The 24,135-nt window shown below is 50.2% G+C and overlaps 1 protein-coding gene across 13 annotated transcripts in view; it reads left to right on the forward strand.

The window, feature by feature from the left end:
* Nucleotides 1–24,135, forward strand: part of MYBPC1 (myosin binding protein C1) — a 1,087,780-nt gene that overhangs the window by 733,068 nt on the left and 330,577 nt on the right. For all 13 annotated transcript variants that reach the window (XM_069629883.1, XM_069629891.1, XM_069629879.1 and 10 more), the window contains one exon: nucleotides 10,309–10,504. In XM_069629883.1, coding sequence (XP_069485984.1) covers nucleotides 10,309–10,504 — 196 coding nt within the window. The remainder of the gene's footprint in view (nucleotides 1–10,308; nucleotides 10,505–24,135) is intronic.

The raw sequence follows: 24,135 nt of genomic DNA on the forward strand, positions 1-24,135 counted from the left end.
GATCAGATTTATTTGTAGCTTAACTTGCATCAATTTTTAAAATTATCAGCGTGCTTTAGTGTTTTCTATCTTTATACATTCATTTTTACTGAGTTGCTCTGTTGAATTAATTGTTGCTGAATTTGTTAGGGGTGCACACTTCTTCACTGTGTCTTCATTTCTGCCCAGAACGCTGAGGAAACACAAGCCTTCTTGATTTGAATCTCTGCTTACTGGCATTCTACTCCATAGAACTACAATTCTCTACACTATTGTAGTTTCACTGACCTATTTCTTTTAGGTCAAGCGCGTCTGCGCAAGCCGGTCTCTGCCTGTCCGTGGCGCTCTGTGAACTGCTGGCCGAATCCCCTTATCTGCCAAGGGTTCAACAATGGGCATAGTCGCGGTACTCGCAGCAATGAATGTCGCTAGGGCTGGTTTGGGTGCCAACAGGTTTAGTGCAGGCCTACAAGCTGTGGAAGCATGTAGGAACCCCAGACATCAGAACAATACGACTGAGGCCTTATTAATTCCGCCAGTGAGTTGCTTGTTAGTGGGGAAGGTGGTGTGTGGGAAGGGGGGACTCTCAGAAGGACGTCACCACAGTCAAGACTTCAACATCCTCAGCAGTAGGATCCGCAGCTATGACATTGGGGGTGGTAGCTATGCATTTGTATCCCTCCTGCCGCCACTCTGTCTTTAACAGTGTCCTAGAAGCTAGTTATCACCGGGCAGGACCAGAACATGTGTAGCATATCCTCCTTCTCTGCCGCGTAGCACGGGCAGCTACGGGTTTGCTTTTTTCCCATGCTTGACATTCTCTTGGGCGTGAGGTATGCCCTGTGCATGAGATAGAGTTGCATTTGCTTAAATTTCGCGTACCTGGAGAATTTTTTTGCATATCAGAGTGTCCTGCGCCATTCCCCATCTGTGAAGGTTTTTTGGAGTTCCTCCTCCCATCTGGCTCTTACTTGCAGCTCCTTCCCGTTGTTGCTACCCAGGACCTGTTCATAGAGTCTAGATACTGTGTGTCCTCCCTCCGACACATCCCATCACGCATCCAATCCCCCTCGGGTAATGTCCTCCACCTCTTCTTGATCTTCCGGACCATACTGTTATAAAGCAAAAATAGTCCTCTGTGTACGTTCTGCTCTTCCCTTAGGGTCTGGAAGCCTACCCATTGCCCTTCCTTCCATAAATCCCTGATCTGGACTACTCCCTTATCTTCCCACTGTGCACAATATGTTGCTAAGGACTCCGTGCGGGTGTTGAACAGTCCCACAAGGTGAATTTGCCTAGAGCAGGGGTCTCATGCTGCTTTTGCTTTCCATGCCCTCCGCCATAGGGTCAGGCCCAGTTTGACCATGTTGGGGAGCAATTTGACTAAAGTGTTGTCTATCCACAAGAGCTCCCTCAGGTAATATTGTCTTATTGCCGGCTGAAAAAGCAATGTGTCTATGGATGTGTCATCTCCCAGCCACCGTACCACAAATTGGAGTTGACCCTCCAGGTAGTAGCATTCAAAACCCGGTAGCCTGATCCCCCCATTCATAATCCCTCTGTAGAGTGTTCAGCGCTATTCTGTTCCTCCCCCGCCCCACAGGAATTCCCTTGCCATTGTGTGGAGTTATTTGAAGAATGACCCAGAGATGTAGTGTGGGATATTAGTGAAGTAATATAGTAGGCGGGGCAGCACGTCATCTTCAGTAGGGCCGCTCTCCCTATCATCCCCAGTGGAAGCATCTTCCAGAACTTCATTGCTTTCCCTATTTTGTCCAGGGCTGCCTGTGTGTTGTGTGCATAGGCAGTGGTCGAAGTGGGCGGGAGCGGTCGGGAGCAGTGCTCCTGTACTTCTTTTAATTACGTTTTACCGTTCCTATACTTTATTTTAAAAAGAAAACGTTCCAGAACGGTTTCGTTTTAAAATAAAAGTGTAGGAATAAGTTGAAACTTGCACTTTCAGTGCACTGGATTGGACGTTCCCTTAAACAGCAGGCACATGTGTTTTGTGGGTTGTATTGTGCATGGGAGGGGGCGTGGCGGTGGGCTTTGTGGGGAGCAGTGCAGACCAATAGGGAACATAGTTCCACTACTTATTTTCGTGCACTTCGACTACTGTGCATACATCGCTGTGGTGTTATGGTGTATGTCCAATCCTAGATGGCGGAAGGTGACTGGCGTCCATGTGAGCCCTAAGTCAGGCAACTGATCAGGGGTAGCCCTTCTCTGGTCTGCTAGAGGGAACAATGAAGATTTCTCCTTGTTGATCGTGATTCCCGACAATCTGGCGAATGCGCCCAAGGCTTCTAGCAGGTCTGGCAAGTGTTCCCTCGGGTTCCCAACAAACAGGAGCATGTCATCCGCGTATATCGAGATTTGGTGTACCACCCCATCTATTTCTATGCCAGCCTCCTTGTACTCTGCCCTGAGGAAAACCGCAAATGGTTCCAGGGCCAATATGTATAGCATCGGGGATAGTGGGCATCCCTGCTTTGTGCCCCTACCAATGTTCCACCCCTCTGAAATGTGTCAGCCTGTTTTCACCCTTGCTCTGGGATCTCTGCAAAGGAGCCTTATCCAGCAGAGGTATCCCTCAGCTATCCCGAAATGGGCGAGCGCGCTCGGGACACAGTCCCAATTAACAGAATCAAATGCCTTTATGGCATCAAGTGACGCCAACTTGCATTCTTCCTGTCTTTGATTCGTGCTGTCTACTACATGGTGGAGTCTACGTAGGTTCCATGCGGTGTTCCTCCCCATTACGTATCCCATTTGATTTAGGTGCTCCAGCGTTGGTATGACTCGCTTGAGGGGATTCGCCAGGGCTATGGTCAGGATTTTGGAATCCTGGTTTATCAGGGAGATCGGTCTGTAGGAGCTACACTCTAGAGGCTGCTTCCCTGGTTTTAATATGGGAATTATAACCGACTCTGACAGGTTCTGCGGTAACCACCCTTCCTCATACACCTCCTCATACATCTTTAGCAATCGCGGTGCCAGGGTATCTTTGTATTGCTTATAAAGCCCATCGGGTCCCGGGGACCTGCCTGATGGGAGATTGGCTAATACGGCTGTCAGCTCCTCTCTGTTAGCTGGGAAGGTCAATCTCCTCCAGGGCTTTGGCTATATCTCCTGCCTCTGCCTCCTGGTTCCGGGAGTACAACCTTTCATAGAACCAGGAAAATACCTCATTTATCCCTTCCTGGGTCCGCACTTCCTCCCCCTGCTCATCTTTGATAGCATTTATTGGGTCGTGTCTGCCCTCCTGCCTGGTGAGCCAGGCTAAGAGCCTACTGGGCTTGTCTCCTTCTGTGTGTAATCTCTGTATGTACTTCCTATAGTCCAGTCTCCCCAATTTCTCCCAAATGGCACTGCACTGCAGCCGCAGCGTGGTGAGTTCCCCGGGTTCCTCTCCATTCATGCCTGCCCGTGTCTCTACACGTTCTATCTCCTTTTCTATTTCCCCCAGCTCTGCCAAAATGCATCCCGAGTCCTCCTGCCTTCCCCATCGCCGCTCCCCTGACCACCACCTTGAAGGCTTCCCAGACTGTTCTGGTGCTGTCCACGCTCCCCACATTATGGTCAAAATAGTCGTCTATCGTCTCTCTGATATGCTCTTGGAAATCCCCATCCATTAATGCCTCCGGCCACAGTCGCCATGTGGGTATGGGGGCCCCCCTGTATGTGTATGTCCATGTTGCTACCAGCGGGGCGTAGTCAGACAGCGTTCATGCCTTGATATGAATCCCTGGGAATTCCCCGAGAGACTCCCGGCCCGTGAATACATAGTCTACGCGGGTATATGTTCCGTGTGGAGTGATATAGTGTTTGTATCCCCTGGTATCGGCATGTACCTTCCTCCAGACGTCTTCGAGTTCCAGCTCGTCTGGAATCTTCTGCAGAGCTCTGGCCGGCGGTGCTGGCTTTCTTTGCTTGGTGTCAGATCTGTCCACCTGTGGGTTCAATATGCAGTTGAAATCTCCGGCCCAGATGAATGACCCTTCCCTGTATGGGGTTAGTTGGGGTGTCATTGTTCTGAAGAACTCTGTCGCATCATGATTAGGTGCGTACATGTTTATCAAGCACACCTTTTTGTTCTCCAACATTCCATGTATAATCACCATTCTGCCCTCTGAGACCCTCTCTTGTCTTATCAGCTGGAAGGGTACTCCCGGGGCAATCCACGTCAGTTCTCCCCTGGCCTAATTCGAGTAAGTTGAACTGTACATTTGTCCTCCCCATTTCTTGGCAATCTTTGTTTGCTTTTCGGCTGTGAGATGCGTTTCTTGTAGCATTGCGATTTGAACCTTCGCCCTGTTCAGCCAGGCGTAGACCCTTAGACTCTTAACGTAGGCATTCAGTCGCTTGACATTCCAGGTAGCTATGACAGCTTTTTCCTGGCCCATTTGGTTACTGTATCCCGTTGCCCATCTGTTCCCATGGGCCTGTGTACTGTCTTATGTCTGGCGGCGGGCACTCTCATGTCGTCCATTGCCGATTTCCTCTATAAGGGGCGGTTCTCTCCCCTCCCTTTCATGTTGCTTCTTGTCTGCGTGGATTCCTTGCAGGTTCGCCACCTCGCAGTACCTCCTTGGTCACCCGCCTTGGGGCATGTTGCATGTCTTTGTTAGCCTGCTTCTTGCGCTTCATCCATGTCCGTGTTGTCTGGTGCTGCTTCCTCCACTCGTGCCTTCTCGCAACCAACCTAACCACACACTAACTATAACTGTTAACAAACGCCCAGCCAACCTCCCCGTGCTCGGGCCGCCGCTTGTGCCACCCTCCTATCCGTGGGTGCACTCGCTGCAGCGGGATGCCTCAGAACTGGCATCTCGAGTTCTATTCCTACGTGGGGTTCCTTCGCGGCAACTGGCGGTCTGCCCCAGGGGTTTGCTGGTTCCCGCTTATCAAACTTCTGGTTCTTGTTCCTTTAATGTTTGTTCATCTTCATCGCTCGCTGTGCCTCATCGGGGTGTGTTTCTGTTTTGTTTCTTCCCTGCTCTTGGTTGTGGGATCCCTTGCTGGTCCATCTACTCGTGACCATCGGCTGTGGACTTACAATGTGTGACCTGTCATTATGTAGCACCTTCAGTTTAGCGGGGTATACTAGCATGAAGCGCACACCGGTGGCCCGAAGGCACTCCTTAGTCGGCCAAAATTGTGCCCGTTGCTTTCTGGTGGCATTTCTTGTAATCACCCCTCCCTCCCTTGGGAATGCCAAGATCTTCTCCCGATCCTTGAAGTTCATGATCTTCGCAATCATGGGTCTTGGGGGTGCCCCTGGACGGGGCCTCCTGGTCAAAGCTCTGTGCGCCCTCTCTACTGCAAAGCCCTGAGATAGGTTCCCTGCCCCCACTTCTTGAAGCAGTACGTTTTCTATGTAGTTTGTGTGGTCTCTGCCTTGCTCCCCTTCTGCAAGTCCCACTATGCGCATGTTGTTGCATCGGGTTCTCCCTTCTGCATCTTCTGCTCTACTTTCCAGGGTGCAAATGCGGTCCATTGTATCTGTCATTTGGGATTGGGATTGGGTGGTCGTGATATTCGATGTATTGCTTTGCACCTGTTGTTCCGCCTTTGTCACCCTCTCCGCCAGGTTCCTTGTATCCTGCCTGAGGAGCCCCACATCTACGATCACCGCATCCAGTTTACACTCCAGTGATGCTTTTAGGGCTGCTATGGCTTCCAGTATGGAGCCCTCCTCCTGTCCTTTCCACAACTGTTTGGAGTTGGACGTGCTTGTGCCGGCCTTCGGTGTCTCGGGCTGAGGCTCCTCATTCTTCCGGGCGAACGCCTCCATGCTGATTTGCCTTCCTTTGCCGCCTCTCTGTTTGTCCGGCATGCCGGCACCAGTGGCTCTTGTGCATTTGTGACAGGGCCCCAGCTTCCTCCCTGTGCGCCAGGCGCTGTTGTTGTCTGTCAGAGGCTTGACTGTCTCTTGCTCTGTTCACTGTTCCGGCCTTCTTCTCCCCCACCATTGCCTGCCGTCTGTGTCAGCTTATCCCAGGTGTATCCAGGGTCGACCCCGTCCTGGGGGCACCCCCAGCGGTTTGCTGTAGTGGAGTAGCCAGCTAGTCCTGCAGCCTCGCCCAACACCCAACCCGGTCGCAGTGGCCACCTCTACTGGCGCACCCCACAGGTAAACCTTCTTCCTCCCTTGTTTGCTTTCAGGTTTTGCTTCCTTCTCTTTATGTCCCACCACTCCGCCTCCGCAACTGGGCGTCCTCTCTGCCGGTACAGCTTTGCTGTCCCCTCTCGTCTTGGGGGCTGCAATGTTGCAGCAGTGCGATGTGTGTCGGTGCTTGCCCCAGGGTGTTCTTCCACTTGCTCACTTCTGTGTTAATCTATGCGCCCTTTGTTGTGTGCCGTTCCTGGGCTGGTGCTAAGTACGCCTGGGCCTCACTCTATTTACCTTAGTTCACAGTTGTCCCCTTGTCTCTATGTTACTTGCATCATGGTCCCTCTGTAAGGTGTATGCCTTCTTCGCGTGGGTGCATGGGCTGTGTCCTCACACGTGCCGGGTAAACTTTGTGTGCAGGGCAAGTGCTCTGTGTCCTCTTATATGGCCTGTTGCTCCGTGGTGAGCTTTGGTGGGGAGCAGGTCCCTTCTGCCATAGCTTCCGCTTCACCCCTCCTTCCGTCTTCCCTGTCCTTGTCTTGCGGTGGGGCCTTGCTGATGACGCTCAGCCTTGGTGTAATGGCTTACAGTGCGTGCCCTCCGTGGTGGAGGTCTGCGTTGTCCAGCAGTCCAGGCGCCCCTGTGCTCCAGTATGGCCTCCTGCCGTATGGCAGCTCTGTTTGACGATATGGCCTGCTATGTTGCGGTATTGTTTCGAAACTCCCTCACCGCCAGTCTGTCCCCTATCTCTGTTGGTATCCCCGTTGGATAAAAGCGGGCCTTTCCACATGGCAAGGGCCGTAGTATCTTAATCAATGGCCTGTGCCCTCCCTCGTAGGGGCCGGTATTGCATAATGGTTCAGCGTCCTCTCGTGTGGTCACCCACCTCGTGGTGGCCACCACCGATATTAGTCCCTCGAGCCGGTGTGCCTCGTGCCATGGCTCCCTGTCCCCTCGATGCATCATCTCACTTCTGTGTCGCTTCACTCTCCGGGTGGTGGGACAATCACCTCATGGGTCTGTGCCCGGAGGAGCGGGAGCGCACCAAAGTCCCGATCCGGTGCACTCCCAGGCCCCCCCTAGTAGCTATAGGGCAATGTTCTGCCCGCTGCAGGGCAGTCTCTGCACCCACCCTGGGTGTAATGCTGAACCCGGGCTAGGGGCTGCGGGCTCTTCCCGATGTCTTCCCTGTTTTAGGCTCCTCACCTCCGAAGTCCCTCCCAAACTTCGCTCATGCCCAGTCGCTGTGCGTCTGTGTCCTCCTCGGCTCTACCCATGCGTTGGGCCGGGTAACTCCAGCCCCTCCGGTGTGTTGCAAGGTCGCTTTGTCACCAGCCGCGAAACCGACCTGCAGCTGGTGCCCCTCTCCGATGTTGGTGGTGTGCGCTTTGTGTGCTATGCCCTCCTTGCAGCTTCTTCCTCCTTGTTGTGTCCGCGGATGCCCATCAGCCGGATCAGCGAGCCACGTCCGCCGTTTTGTGTGGTGGCACGGCATTCGCTCAAATCTCTCTCCTGGCCGATGCACGGTCTGTTTCTTCTCAGGTCTTCGGTCCACGGACCTTCGGACCTTCAGACTCCTTAATTCTTCGTTTCTGCAGTTATCGTTGCTTTTCCCCCAGCTTGGCGTTTCAGTATGCCAGATCATGCAGGAGCTCTAGGTTCCACTCTCTATCGCATGGCCGCCAAGCCACGCCCCGTATCTGTGTTTTTTAAATGTTTATTTTATGTGCGCCCGTAAACCAAGGGTCCTTGGTGCGCGTTACAAATTAAATAAAGTAAAGTAAAGCTGCTCCCTCATGAGTCAACCCAATAAACACTCTAATCACTATAGCCCACTTTTCTCACTTGAAACATTAACTGTTGATCGTGCAATCACCCCCCATGCTGGTGTACCGGGCCAGAGATTAGCTCAGATGAATGAACAAACACAAATAGTGGCCCCTCAACTTTTTTCTGCTAAAGTGAACAGATTTGTGTAGCCCCACAGGCTCTGTTGTGTTCCACACTTTATTAAATATTTACTTAACCCTGTCTCCTACATGTAAGATACACGCTATCCAACTGCATGTATGATATCCAGATTGTATGAGCACCATTACAGCTCATCATCACATAGTTTGTCTCTCTCTATGTACACTGTTGACCTACTGACCATTGGTTGTCTCAAACACATCTGAAACTGAATCCATCTGAAATGGTGGAACTGTAAGGGTGTCCCAATTTACAAGTGTATCCCTAATTATAAGGGTGCCCCTAATCACGCTTACACCAGAGTAAAATTCCCCCTCTAGGGAAGTAAGGCCAAGAGTCTTATCTTGCAAGGATAACAAGTTTCATCTTTACAGAAATGAGGATGGCAGCAGCCCGGAATGGCTTTCTGTCCCTTATCCATTCCTTTCTCCTGCCAAACTGGAGCCAGGCAGGAGCTTATATACCCATGGCTTGCTGCAGTTGTGCCACTGGATACGGGCCATGGCTTCATCCCAAACCTTCCTGCTTCCACACAAGGGATGCTCCAGTCTCCCTTTCTTCATTGTCAGCGATTTCTGTCCGGTCATGCTACTTTACATATTGCTACCTTACATAGAAATACACTGCAGCCCTGCAGACTCTTACAAACCTTGAGGCCTATGCCCAGGAAAAACGAAACATTTCTCTAACTAATTTTCATTCATACTCCACTCATTCTACTCATGTTTTTATCTGGTTTTATAATCTCCTTAAAACCTTAATTTCATATTTCTGCATTGAGCATGTAAATTCCCTATTCTTAGGCTGCATGGGCTTTTGACAGGCAGCAGACAGCTGGTGAGTCACTTTGTGTGCTCTGCCAGAGCTAGCCTCAGTGACGCAACACTGCATTAGCCCTGCAATCCATTTTTAGCGCAGGCTGCATTCTTTCCAGCAGAGAGCCTGCCTCTACCGTGCTTTAAGATCTTAAAAATGCATAGGATTTGACATTTACAATTTTATTCCGCTAATAGTTATTTGCACCTTACATTTAAATAATAACTGCCTTCTTTTAGTTCCTGCCCATGTCTGTGTATATGATTACATTTGCATGAGAGAGCTTTCCCAGTGCCTCTAGTCCCTCCTGATTCCTTGTAGTGCCTAGAAGAAGTCAAAAGAAGTCTTGCCTAATTCTAAAGCGTTTCAAGGGGCGGGAAGACCATAGCTCCTTCCCAACAGAAGCCTTGTTGGTGGGATGTGCTCCTCAAGCTTTGCTACAAGAGATTTGACTGTCTGTCTGGGGTCCTATACTAGCACCAGCTCATTTGGTGAAGAATTGATGCAGTTTTATCTTTGGTTACGTAGGTTGCATCGGGGTGAAACAGATTTCCACCACCTGAAGATCTTTAGGCCTTGCTTCTCATTTCCACATTCTCATGCAATGCTCAAAATGTAAACTCCATGTATGTGCACGCATTGGCAATGTGCAATGGTGCAAGCATGCAACAGAGCCCAGACGCTGGGCTGCTAGTGAATCTGCCATATTCTGAACACATTACTACAGCGTCCTGTTTCCATCTCTGCTTCCCGATCTTATTCCCCACAGGGGGAAAACAATGTATCCCGGGAGGATAGCTCAGCGGCAATGTGTTTGCCTTGGAAGCAAGACGACACGAAGCAACACAGGTTTGATCCCCGGGTCCACGCTTAGAAAACTCTGGGTATTTAAGCCCGTTATAAATACACAACTAAGACCAAAAAATTAATAAATAACAATTACGCAACCATTCCTGTAACAGCGCCTCGATGCCCGCGGGCTGTATGAGCGCTTTAAAAAAGCCAACAAAAAAAAATGTGTGCTCAATGTTTTCTGTTCAGGATATGGTACTCTGAAACATATTTCCTTTGGAAGTGGGGGTGACCATGGTCTGGCAAAAGCCTTGCTATTTCTGCTCTGCTCAAAAAAATACACAGCCTCAGCTATGTTCTCACAAGGCAGTTCCAAGGGGCCACTCATGTGCTAAATGTTTTATATCATGTTGTGGGGAAAGGGATTTGTACAGCATTTAGTATCCATATTATGACATCTTGGTATCGACGCGTGGATTATCTTGTCCTGACTGAGCTGCGAAAGGCAGGTTGTGTCCTGTGGCATCGCCTTTCAGACATCTCTGCAAGGACAGCTGCCAATGCCTTTGCACCTTTGCATTTACAAACACTGCTCTTTTGAGAATACTTTTAATGTTGAACCATTTCCTTTTTAGGGAAAACCAAGACCAAAAGTATCCTGGAAGAAAAATGGGGCGCACATAGACAAGAGTCAGATCAGCATAAGAAACAGTGAATGTGACACTATTTTATTTATTCGTAAAGCAGAGCGAGTTCATTCTGGGAAGTATGACATGAAGGTGAAAGTGGAGAACCTGCAGGACAAAGCGTCAATCTACATCCAAATAGTTGGTAAGTTACTTCTTGCCAGGCCGCCATATTGGAAGGCAACAGTATAAAAACATTGATCATTAAAAACAAATATAAAAGGAATTTCAAATATGTATGAAATGCACTTGCCAATGCTCATTGTTTTAGTTACCCCACTTGGAGGTGTAGATGTTTTTTATATACCCAGCTTGATAAATCTGTCTGACTGGTCTGTCTTTTATTCTGTTTTAATTACATATCAACTTTTCATGTAGAACACGCATAATAATTTGCCAAGTCACATTCCGTCACAGATATATAACTGGTGATTGGTCCTTTGCCTCATGTAAAGACTGGAGGGGGGTGCCTGTACTTCCGCTCTCTATATGGTAGAGGGGAGGCACAGAGGACCCCTGCCAAGATTCACTATTATTGGTATCGTGGTCGAGCAATCAAGGCCTAGCTTCTCGGGGGGTGATGCGGGCTGGTTCTTAAGTACAGTGTAGTCCCCAAGCACCCACAAAGGAATGTCCGCACACTGGATCGGTTAAAACACAGTCTTTATATACTCAATATTCAAAGTTATGCACAGTATCATGATAACTCACTTTGTACTTGGAAAATCGGCAATGGTAAATATATACAGTTCTAAAGTGGTACCGCAAACATTGTTAGATCTCATTAAAGTGCATATGGTCAGAATGACACACAGATCAAAATAAAGAGGAAACCAGCAGTAGAGAGGAAGGAAAGCAAGATGGTAGAACAATTGGAAGAATACTGGTCACTACCGTTAAACACAGTTCTGTGTGGAGATCCCGCCACCTGGGCAACCTGTAGGATAAAGATACAAGCCCAGTCCATATATTGTTCACCCTAGACTTCCCAATAGTTCTGCAACCCCAAAGTACCTAGTGTTGTAGCGTTCCTCGTCAGGGGAATCGACAACCCTTCTTGAGTGCCCTCCCTTTAAGGCAGGAGTCACGGGTCTTGGAACGTCTGACGGAGAACAGGTCGAGGTACGACGGTGAAGTGGCCGCGTCGTTCCTAGTGGTGCTTGTTAATGGGGAAGCGTAAACGTCTTGCAAGCAAGAGGCGTGCGGGGCACCTCGATGTCGCTAGTTCTGGACCGCAAAGAGATGATGAAGAACTGTGGCCCGCAAGGGCGTTGAGTCGTCGGCGTCCCTGTGGTCTTTGGGTGGTGGGAAACCCACTGGTGGATGTTCCTCGGCGTGTCGACGGTCAGGCCTTCTCCAGCAGGATACCACAGCGACGATGCAGACGAGAGCGTCCTTGGATTCGAAAGTTCTTAGGCAAAATGGGAGCACGGCAGCTCCAGTCGGCGACGGCGATCCTCGACAGTCGCGGACAACAGTCCTGGCGTTTCTCCTTGGAGTTCCGTAGCAGTCCCCGTATCGGGTCGGCAGCCTGTCGAAGGTCTGTCTACCAGGGAGCCTTGGCAAAGGTCAGCTGTGCACAATGGTCTCTCGTAGCTCGGGAAGAGGGCGCCTTACCAGGTCCTCTCTGGGTCAGTCCTTGAAGGCACAGCAGCTTTCAGATTGTGAAGTAGAGCAACAGCAATTCTTCTCATCCAGCAGGGCTTCAGGTTCAAGCTTCAGTTACTCCAGTTACTCGTCGTTTGGGACTTCAGCTTCGGAACACGATTCCTAGTAGTGAGAGGTCCTCAGATATACTGTTGATCTCCCAGTCATTCCGCTGGGTCATACTCAAGCATCCATTCACAACTAACGGCATTCATGCAGGCAGCCAATCAGGCACACGGTGCATTCAGGCCATTCACTTTTCTCCAGACACTCACAACAAGTTATCTGTATTGGGACAAGTACAGACCCATTCAACACTCCATACTGCATTCAAACCGGTTTCGGGCAGGGCTGTCTCAGTCATTGTGTCAACCACCAGATACGAGACACTCATCACATAGAATGCGTATTCGTCACACACTCCATTCACCCAGGTCCCACCCACAGGTGTACCCACAACCTACGGTCCTTGAGAAGGCTCCAACCAGTCTGGTCAGTACTTCCCCACACTACCATATATGCAACTTTCACCCAACAGCCAGTCAGGGGGAAGGGACAAAGTCAGGGCTTCCCGAGACTTCGGGAAGATCAAGGTAACAGGCGATGGAAGACAAGAGGCCATGGGGGCCATTTTGTCTCCATCAGGAATCTACCGATTCCAATGACAGGGTCTGGGCATCCCAAAATGGAGGACGCTCAGGGCATCCATCAATTCAGCACGGGGCTGCCACCAGCCCGTACCCTGCTCTGTGGGTCACACACAGGTGCCCAAAAACATACACTAGGGGCACAGGGTTGCACCCCTATCCATGGGTGCCATAAGGGTATCCCATGGGTCTGTTCACCAAACCAAAAGGAGAGAGCTGCACCGCCAGGAGTCCCACATGAATTCCTGCACAGAAAACACGACAGAACACAGGATAAAAAACAGTAAAGGACAAGGATACGGAGGCCCTGTCCCTCCGATGCATTTCCAGCATCACACCTCACATTTCATACTCATATCTTCAGGGTAGTGACCTATGGCAATTAGGGATGCCAGCCCAGGGACATACTAAGTAAATGCTTGTCTGGAAATCCGAACTTGACATCTGATGCGACTGAAGGTATTCTGTTTCATTTTCGAGCACCCCCGAAGAAGCCCTGGAACCCTGGGGCCAGTAAGAGCAGTATGTTACATAATATCTCTCTAAGCTGGCGGCACTGGGGTGAAGGACAAGAGAATGAAGATAATGATAACCATTTAAGCTGCTCTCTGTGAAAAGAGACCCCTAGCCTTTCTACGGGAAAGGGGCAGCCCAGTAGGAGAGTCTGCATTCAGAAGATGGGCAGTCTTTGTGCCAATATCTGGGATGTAGACAATTCTTGCTCATGACTCCCCCTTCCAGGTGTGGTGAAGTCGATCATCGGGCTGTCTGCAGCGAGCACAGACTAGACTCCTTGGGTGGCTGCCTGTGGGGGAGGCCGGCAGGAGGCAGGAGGTGCAACCTTCCTGTACTGCACTCCTGCGTGCAACAGATGCCGCCTGAACAACCAACCCATATAATCTCCAGAATTCATCTATTTAAATAAAGGTATATTTCACATATTGAATCTCCTTCACTATTACATTATTCATGTATTGTCAATTGCACACAAGGTCTGTTGCGTTGTCTTGGGAGTGGTCAGTGCGGCATTTCGTTAAACTCATCGTCGTATCACAGAAACCCACCCTTCCTTCTACATGTCTCATTAACACTATGGCAAGGTTCCCAAGCCTAGTGAGGATTACTAATAACTACAATAGTCGTGGATTGCCAAGAGAAGTACTGGTTGCTAATTACAGAACAGTTTGTGTGGTTTTACCTAGAAGTGGATGTTAATAAAGCCATTTATTTCTGCATGTGTCTCTTAAAGCAGAGATGATTAATATATTAGTCACTAATATATCTCTAATAGACTGCATTGTAATAGAAAACAATGTAGTGGAGTCTGGGGGATTAGGCTTTTGGGGCCACATTTGGCCCACGCGTCGTCTAACACAACTGGGTTACAACCGCTCAGCCATACTGCATGCATCAACTACGGGAGAGATCAGTGTGACATTCTTATCATTCAGTCCTGAAGAAGCGCTAACTGTGGCACGAAACACATCTAGAATGATGTTTCTGAAACCAGACAAAAAGATTTTGAATAACAGATTGGACATATTTTGAAGTACAGACTGCTAACAGGCTCACTGTTTCTGTCATATGCAATCAATGGAAATGGAGCATGGGTGAATACTATATGTGCAGGCTCTGCAGACAAAAGAAATAACCAAATGCTCTTCCCAGATTCCTCTCTGCTGCACCCTCTGCTTCGACTGAAGGAGGACTTGCTAAGAGTCTCACTAGTCAAAGACACGAGTTGAGAAAGCAACAGTGTTTACTTCTTGTATTGTTATCACCACGCCTCAATTCGTTAAACTTAAACCTATTTATGAGGTCTCATGTCCACTAACAAGGTTATTTAAAATGGTGGTTAAGGGGTTTCCTCTGGGCCAAGGAATTGCAATGAGACACGTCAAATCATACTGCAAGAAACAGACAGTTTATGTATTCTAATGCAATACAGACACCTGCAGTATGTGCCATGTTCAAGAAAAAAGGAAATCTGCCTTTATTTGAACACAATGGGCTTTATTTACAAACATGTTTTAAATGGTAAACTACCATTGAAAACGCATTTGTTATTCAGGCCCAATGTATATAGTCTTTCAGGGTCATTGTTAGGCTCCTTATGTGTGACTTAACTGATCCTTGGAAGGTCACCACAGTCCAGGGAAGATTCATCCGCCTTGCTTCTGGGGACATATTCCTGTTTCTTCATCTTTTCCTTTCAATCGCTCTGCTATTCCCATCTTCACACTGGATCCTAGTCCATCTTTGAACAGTCTGTTAACAGTAACTTTAAGGGTTATCTGCTACCTCCTTAGTTGATACCGCATCCTCAGCAACCCACCATGCCCGTCTCTGTCCAGTTTAACGCTGTCAAAGTCCCGCCTTTCACAGTGTGCTGGTACCTGTGATGGTTGACGCGGGGGCACCCGGGTCGGACCCACAGTTGCTGGGGTCACCCAACAAGACAGCTTATGCTGAGATCTTGCAGCCACACAGACAGGGGAGGCCTGCAAGTACCGAGTACCTGATCCAATATATGAACTGGGCTCACCCAACCTACAGTCCCTGGCTCTGTGGGCACACGGGCCAGGGTAAACACACAGGCCGGGATCACATGGCAGGCCCACAGCAAAGCACATGGACACAGCTTGCCACTCATGGAGTATGTTGCCGCACTGTCTCTTGTGCGGACAGAGGACCCTTTTATTAACTAGCAGTCATGACGAAGTCATGACACATATCCTTAAAGGTGCGATGCATATACATAAAAGGGCAACACCACACTCCTCCTTTTTGATAACCAACAACAACGATAAACATCAACCATATGAAAAAACACTACAACCTGGGGTGCATTCCAGTCGGCACACCGATTACATTACTGGAAGCATGTGGTCCTCTCAGCACCTGCCGATCCTAGATCCCAGGATCAAACTCATCACCCCATGGAACCTCGCTCCTGTCCTCCCACGCTTGCACTTCCCACTTACCTGGGCACAGGAGGAGAAAAAAACATCCTTGTCCTCATCATCTTCCCAACTGCGGTCTGGGCCATCGCGCTCGCCGCATGACAGTCTTCCGAAACAGACCCATAAGTCCATTTCTGACACCACGCATAAAACAGATGCCCTTTAGCGTGCCGAAAGGCATGCGTCTAAAGGCACTTCGATGGCCCCTCTAAATCTAAGGGCCCCTCTACACCCTCAGACACTCTTTCAGGGACCATGCACCACAAGGAGCCTACACCCTTACAGGACACTCCTACTTCAGTATTTCCAAGGTCATCTGATTGGACCCCAGAGAGCTTTGATAGGATCATGAGGAAGATTTCCTCTTTTGTAACCTTTATGGACTGCCACCCTGCAGAACTGTTTAATCTTCAGGGCCATTCTCACGCAGTGATAGCTAGGGATGAACCAGCAGCCAAGAAGGCACGCCTGGACACCTTTCAGCCCAGCACCTCCACCCAGAGCCAGGCTACCTCTCAGCTCCCCCTTCCCTCTCAGGACTTATATTTTGTAGACACCTCAGGTTCACTTGACCCTAGCTCTAAAGGAGTTCAAGGGGACCAATATGATCAGGACCAGGGTGACCAAGACTACGATGATGACGACGTCTACGTCATCCAGTCACCAGACCATCAGTGGCTGACTCCCCAGTCGACAACCAGCTCCAATACAATGAGCAGAACATTTGAACATAGATACCGAGGAGGCCCAAGCTGATAAGGACTTTGTGGAGGACATTCTTGGAGACAAAGAGTCTGCAACACAATTCATTCCCCTCCTGCAATCAATTCAGAGAGGCATTCAACCCTCTCTCCTAACGCCAAACCTTACTCGAACAGTCCATCCCCGCACTGAGAAGGTGTTCAGACCAACCCCTACCGGCCCTCTATACATCAGGGGGTTAGCTGAAACCCAACACCCTGATGGTTACCACAACTAGGAGAAGGGCAGGCACACGTCTAGTAACATCCCTGTCCTCTGGGCCATCGCGCTCGCCGCATGACAGTCTTCCGAAACAGACCCATAAGTCCATTTCTGACACCACGCATAAAAACAGATGCCCTTTAGCGTGCCAAAAGGCATGCGTCTAAAGGCACTTCGATGGCCCCTCTAAATCTAAGGGCCCCTCTACACCCTCAGACACTCTTTCAGGGACCATGCACCACAAGGAGCCTACACCCTTACAGGACACTCCTACTTCAGTATTTCCAAGGTCATCTGATTGGACCCCAGAGAGCTTTGATAGGATCATGAGGAAGATTTCCTCTTTTGTAACCTTTATGGACTGCCACCCTGCAGAACTGTTTAATCTTCAGGGCCCATCTCACGCAGTGATAGCTAGGGATGAACCAGCAGCCAAGAAAGCAGAGGCTCCGCCAGATAATGAAAGTAAAAAGATGTATACTTTTGGCAGGAAAGTGGCTTCCTCGGCTGCCTGTCAGACTAGGATAGCTAACAATACTACCCTTTTGGCTATCTACAGTTGCCATAAGTACGATGAAATGCTTCTACAATTTGAAACAGTCCCAGAGCCCCTAAAATAACAGCTCCTAAAGACTATAACCGAAGGCAAACAGGTAGCTAACTGCATCCTGAAGAACATTCTGGATGCCGCTGACAGGGCAGGCCGTATCATAGCCAAAGGCACGCTCATTAAGCATCATGCCTGCCTTAGGCAATCAGGTTTTAAACTTTAAACACTGGCACGTTACTCAACATGCCTATTGAACCCAATGCTTGTTTCGGTAAAGCAGTTGAGGCTGCCCTTAAAAGCACCAAAGAAGAGTATGACACCCTAAAATCTCTTGGGCAGCTGTCCAACAAGTCGTTTGTGCAGAGGGGGTCTTCCAACACAAGAAGGTTTTGTGTGCAGGGCCCTCAACGCTCCTCTGGTTACAGCCAGGGTAACCAATCATCACCCTGGGGCAACTCACCAGGGCATTCCTCCTCGAAAAGATAGGCTATAATAGGTACAGCAGCAGAGGTAGAACCTCCTCAGTCAGAGGCTCCACCACTCCCAAACAATGAAGCCCTGCTCCAGGGCCCCTCCCATGCCACCTCAGTAGGGGTCGCATTTCACAATTCACCTACGCATGGGAGGAGATCACATCAGACATTTGGGTGTTGTCCACTGTGGCGGGCGGATATTGTATAGAACTTCTACAAAAGCCACCCAACCACCCGCCAAAGCACAAGAAAATGACACTGGAAGTGAGGCGCATATTATTGGAAGAAGTGAAAGCCCCACTGGAGAAAAACGCCATAGAGTTTGTCCCAGCAAGCCAGGTAAACAAGTGTGTCTATTCAACGTACTTCCTTGTGCCAAGAAAGACCTAGCAATGCGCCCGGTACTAGATCTGCGCACAGCAAACATGTCAGTCAAGCCACAAATATTTCACATGACAACTCTTCAGGAAGTGATTCCCCTTCTAAAGCAGGGGGACTAAATGGCAACATTGGATATGAAAGATGCATACTTTCATATTTCAATATTCCCAGCGCACAGAAAATACCTGCGCTTCCAGATAGTGGGAGAACACTACCAGTTGAAGGTGCTCCCCTTGGGCATAGCCTCGGCTCTAAGGGTGTTCACAAAGGTGCTAGCAGTAGTGGCAGCGCACCTACGCAGAGAGTCCATACCAGTGTACCCTTATCTAGACCACTGGCTGATAACAGGGGAAACCCCTCAAATTTGCAAATTCAACACCCAGAGAACGATCAACCTTCTGTTCCAATTAGGTTTCTCTATCAACGAGAAAAAATCAAGTCTCGTACTGAGTCAATCAATACAATTCCTGGGGGCAATTATAAAGACATGGGAAGGTCTGGTCTTCGCATCAAACGAAAGAGTTCAGAACATGCTGCTACAGATACCTCACTAGCTAGCTGGATAACCGTACGCAAAGCAATGCGCCTGCTCAGGATGATGGCCTCATGCATCTACCTAGTTCAATTTGCACGGCTGTGCATGTGCCCAATGCAAGAGTGGTTAGAAAAACAATGGTCTCAGGTAAGTGAACAATGGGGCGATCTAGTGGTTGTTTAGCTAATCCTTGTACTGGCTTTTCGCTGGTGGTCCAAAGACAATTTATTGAAAGAAAACCCCTTTTCGCAATCCACCAGTTTAAGCGATAATAACGACGGACGCCTCATTCCCCGGATGGGGAGCCCATTTTCTTCACCACACAATGGACACACACCACAGTCCAAAACCACATAAACCTTCTACAACGTCTAGCCATTCTCAAGGCTCGGCAATCTTTTCAGCAGCATCTACTAGGTCAGACAGTACACGTCCTCACAGACAGCACCATTGCCATGTTCTACCTAAACAAACAGGGAGGCACACATTCTCCAAGTCTATCCAGACTGTCCAAAAAAAATGTGTAATTGGGCTCTCAAGCGGAACATATTCCTAGTCTCTCAACACGTTCCAGGGGAACTCGATGCTCTAGCAGATTCTCTAAGCAGAAATACTCTTCCAGAAGAACACGAGTGGCAGCTCAACAAAGATATTTTAGACTATGGGCCTCATTACACGTTAGGCGGTAAGGGAATAACGGTACCGGTAAGGGATTACCGGTATCGCTAAATTCCCTAGCTAATCACGACCCGGACTGGCCGCTATTAGCGGCACCGCTAAGAACGGTGCCACTAATAGCGGCCAGACCGTGGGAGCGCGACCCCTCATGTCGGAAATAGCGGCATGGCGCTAATAGCGCGCCATTACAAGGCATGAGGATATGCTAATAGCGGCATGGTATTGGCCAAAGAAGCCCATACCGGCTAGGAGGAAATACCGGCATCGCGAACCCCACGTTAAGAGAGCTGAGTAGTGTCCCCACCTGCCACAGGTGGCCACAACACCGCAGGTGGAGGCAATGGAGCCTGGGGCAGCACAAAAGGAGCACACCACACCCCTTCCACATCCCTTCCCACACCAAGATGGTTCCAATACTTGCAGCATTACATGGGCTGGAGGACATGATTGCATTGCAGCACCAACAACAACAGGCAGCACAGAGGAGATGCAGGGGGAGGAGTATGGCGAAACTGGCCCAGCAAGCCGCACCAGTGCACCCAGTCATACCACAGAGGCAGCCAGCAATCCCCAGGATCCTAGCCATTCCATTCAACCTAACCCCTGAGCAGATACACACCCTGTGCAGCCTGGACTGGGATACCATCACCACCATGGTGGACATGAATCACAACGACATAGTGAGCCACATACACATCCGTACTGCCATCCCCCCTCCACTGAAGGTGGTTACTGTGCTCCACTACCTGGCCACAGGCACCTACCAGCATACGGTAGTGCAGATGCATGGCATTTCATAACCAGTATTCACACGCACGCCGACCGAGGTGCTCGATGCCCCCCTGAAGCACACCAGTGAACACATATCCCTGCCACGGACAGCCCAGAAGATCTCCAGCGACAAAGTTGGCATCTATTCACTTGCATGCATCCCAAGTAGCATTGGGGCAATCGACTGTACCCATGTGGAAATGGTGCCCCCACATCACAATGAGCCTGTCTACGGAAACAGAAAGGATTACCACTCCATCTATGTCCAAATGGTATGTGACTCAAAAAAGAGAACAACAGTCCTGACCGATATCGCTGATCAGCCCATGAATCAATGGTCCTGCGGAACTCAATGATACCACGCAACATGGAGCGCTATGCTGGACAAAGTTTGTGGCTACTTGGTGAGTAGAAGGGCAGGCACATGGCAGTGTGATGTGGGGTGTGTTTGGGGGGAGACACATACTCCAACTGGTTGTGGACTGTCTTCCGTACAATAAAGGGACATACAGATGTACGCCAATGTCCACCAACGCAGCCCACAATGGAGAGGACACGAAACCACATGCAAGTAGTAAACTGCACAACAAAGACATCAATCCATAACGCAATACATGACACATCTATCCACATGCACATTGCACATCATACCATACCCTACATGACACAAAGCTACTACATGCAGCCAATATGCATAATGTAAATGGGCGTTGAACAACATCACAACAGATATGCGCCCTTGAGTGCATGCAAAGGGATGACCTGTAGCCATTGTACAGAACCACACCCATACACCACTACTGATGTGCCGCTTCACAGCATGGGGACATTGGAATCATAATGCCAGTACACTAGCAGTGTCGTACAAAGGTTGCCTGGGCCCAGGAACACCTAGGACCTGTCCACACCCAGGACATGGGAAATACTGCCGGAGGCATGCATGCTGCACGTCCACTTGCAGGGACTCGCTTACCTTCTCACATTGCAGTTACACTGATCGTCTCCATGCATGCTGGGAATCGTGGATGCCAATCAGAATGCTAACAGAATTAGTGTGAAATGTCCAGGTTGCAATTGAGGTGACCAGTAACAAGGCACCATTGTTCCAGCCATGCAGGTGATGCAGGCTATCCCCTGAAGAGTTGGCGCCTTACCCCTATACGGAACCCACAGAACAGGCACGAAGAGGAATAGAACCTTGCATAGAACCATACCCGTGTCGTGATTGAGCAGGCATTTGGCCTTCTGAAGACACGGCTCCGGTGCCTAAGCTGGCCGGGTGAGGCTCTCCTGTACGGCCATGACAAAGTGCCGAAGACAACCATGGCATGTGTCATGCAGCACAATATGTGTATCAGACGGAATGTGTCTATGCCCCCTGCCATTGTCATGCAACTACCTGATGAAGATGATGTTGATGGGGATGAGGATGGGGGAAATGGGCCACCAGGGCATGCAAGTGGCGATGGCCAGGAGGCACACGATGCGCGTCAGCATCTGATTTATCAAATATTCTGAGAGACAAGGGTCAACTATTTTGGATGGAGATGGGTATTGTTGTCCTGCTGTATGTGGTGAGGCGCACAACGGACCCTGTCCCCAATAAAGTACACATACACAATGAAGAAGACCAAGCCTGTGTCTCAACTTGTCAACAGTGTATTATGATTAATTTGTGAACAAAAAGTGCATGGCCCCAACTGTGCAAACACCCTTTCCCCACTCCCCCCACAACACTCCCAAAAACACCCTTTCCCCCTCCCCCACAACACTCCCAAAAACACCCTTCCCCCCCCCACAACACTCCCAAAAACACCCTTTCCCCCCTCGCCCCACAACACTCCCAAAAACACCCTTTCCCCCCTCCCCGCACAACACTCCCAAAAACACCCTTTCCCCCCTCCCCCCACAACAACCCCATGTGTGGCTTGTAGTGCGTAGGTGTCCTGCTGCACATGTGCCAGCTAGTTCTTGCTGGCCCTACTTCTCATGGCCTCCACCGCCATTGGGAGGTTGGGATGGCGTGCGCCTCATGGTGCGCAAGGAGCGGCGGTGGGGGCTTGTCTGACGAGAACTCGCAGAGGAGGAGGTGCCCGGTTGATCCTGTGGTGGGGGGGATATTGTCGCTCCATAGCGTCCGCTATGCGTGTGAGAACCTGCCTCAGTTGGGCCATCTCCTCGCATAGCCGGTTTATGCAGGCCTCCATGCCCTCTCTTGTCTGGCTTACATTCGACCTAACCTCCTCCCTCAGATGGGCTGCCTCTTCCACATGCTGGCCAACCAGCGCTGTTATTTCCACCTGCCTCTGGCTGATGGCTGACAGGTCATGGCGACTGCGTCCAGCTCTTGGGGTGGCTGCTGCGCCCTGGTCCATGCCTCGGCCATCAGGTGAGGACACCTGAGGGCTCCAGCGCCCTTCCACGGTGTCGTTGCCAGATTGTCCATGGCTACTTGATTGCGATGGTGGCTGTGGGCTTGGCTCAATGGATTGCGGGGGGTTGGGGGTCTGCCTTTGCGTTTCAAGGTTAATGGTCTCCTCAACGTCTGACAGCGGCACGGTGGCTGCTGCCTCACCAGTGGAACTGGTGGCAGCAGAGAGCGGGCCCTCCGTGCTTGTTTCCAATGACGGGGGGAACACTGCCGTGGGTGCAGCTATTGTAGCAGCCGTGGCCTCAGGCTGTGTTGAACTGGCGCTCTTGCTGCCTTTACACCTCTGCTGGTGCGCACTCCTCCCGGTGCCCCTTGAGGTGGCGGCGGTGTCCCCTGTCTCCTGTGTCCTGGGCTTTTTCTTGGCTGGGGGAGCATGTGTCACAGTGCCCTGTTCATCACTGTCTGTCTGTGATCCTGTGGGGGCCAAAAATAGGGAATATCATTGGTGATGGTTCTACGTGCCTTATGCAGAATGATTACGTCATGCCGCTCTATGCATTGGGACCTCTTTAGTTGGGAATCCGGTAATGGGGATTTCGGGAGGGTCATGCATGAATGGGTCTGTGTTGCACGTGTATGTGGTGATGCGTGCATGTGTGTGTGTTGGGGTGTGACACTCACATTGGCTTGGTTGTGTGCATGTATGTTTGTGCCTGGATCCATGGGCTGGTTCTGGACTCAGATTTGGGGGGGCCCTCACCCTTCACAGTGCATTGTTTAATGTGTACACTCACCTCCATCTGATGAAGTGGGCGTACCACGCTCCATATCTCCGACTCCGTCGATCGATTCCACGTCAATAGTGCTGGCGCAGGTCTCCTCCCACTCCCGGAGTTTTATTGGTGAATCAGCTCCACCTCCTGTGGCCATAGCCAGGTTGCGATTTTCAACCAGAATGCTGCGGACCCGGAGCCGTAGATCATCCCACCGCTTTCTGCAGTCCTTGGCAGTGCAGGTGGTGGTGCCCACCGCACTGACTTTGTGGGCAACCTTAGCCCAGATGGCCTTCTTCTTCACGAGGGTCTCATGCCGCATGTCATTGGTGAATACAACATTGGCATTTGCGGCAAGGGTCTCGGTTAAGATGATCAGCTCCTCACTGGTGCATTTTTCTTTGCGCTGCCGATCAGCGCCTTTCTTGATGGCCTTTGGCATCTTTAGGGTATCCAGGATGATTTGGTGTTGGAGTCGTGTGGAAACAGGTCCTGGCTGCTGAGGATGGCAATGGATTGTGTTTTTAAAGATGGCCGCCGTGCTCTTTCCCGTTCCTGTGCGATGACGCTATTTCCGGTTCCACAATTTTACGGTCACCGCTATTTGAATGAAGCGGGAGGTCGGAAGTGCAATCAGCACTTTCGTCGAAGCCGGTAAGGGACTTTTTGGGTTCTTTTGCGGCATTGCAGTAAGGTCATTACCGGCATGGCGCTGTGCTCGTGTCCGCGTACTCTTAATGCCACGCTATTAGCGGCATCATGAAAAGCGGGACACGTTAATAGCGCCATGCCGGTAATGGCCGGATTTTACCGCATAACGTGTAATGAGGCCCTATATCTTTCCCTGTGGGGTTATCCCCTTTTAGACTTGTTCACCACAAGCCAAAACAAACAATGCCCAGACATCACATCCAGGTTTCCCCAACCAGAGTCCAAGCGGAATGCCCTGTGAATGAGTTGGTCAGGGAAATTTGCTTACGCTTTTCCCCAGGAACAAGCCACGCTAACCCTGATAGCTCCAGTG

Source organism: Ambystoma mexicanum, chromosome 12 (assembly GCF_040938575.1).
Source record: "Ambystoma mexicanum isolate Mex_15411 chromosome 12, UKY_AmexF1_1, whole genome shotgun sequence".
NCBI classification, from domain to species: Eukaryota; Metazoa; Chordata; class Amphibia; order Caudata; family Ambystomatidae; genus Ambystoma; species Ambystoma mexicanum.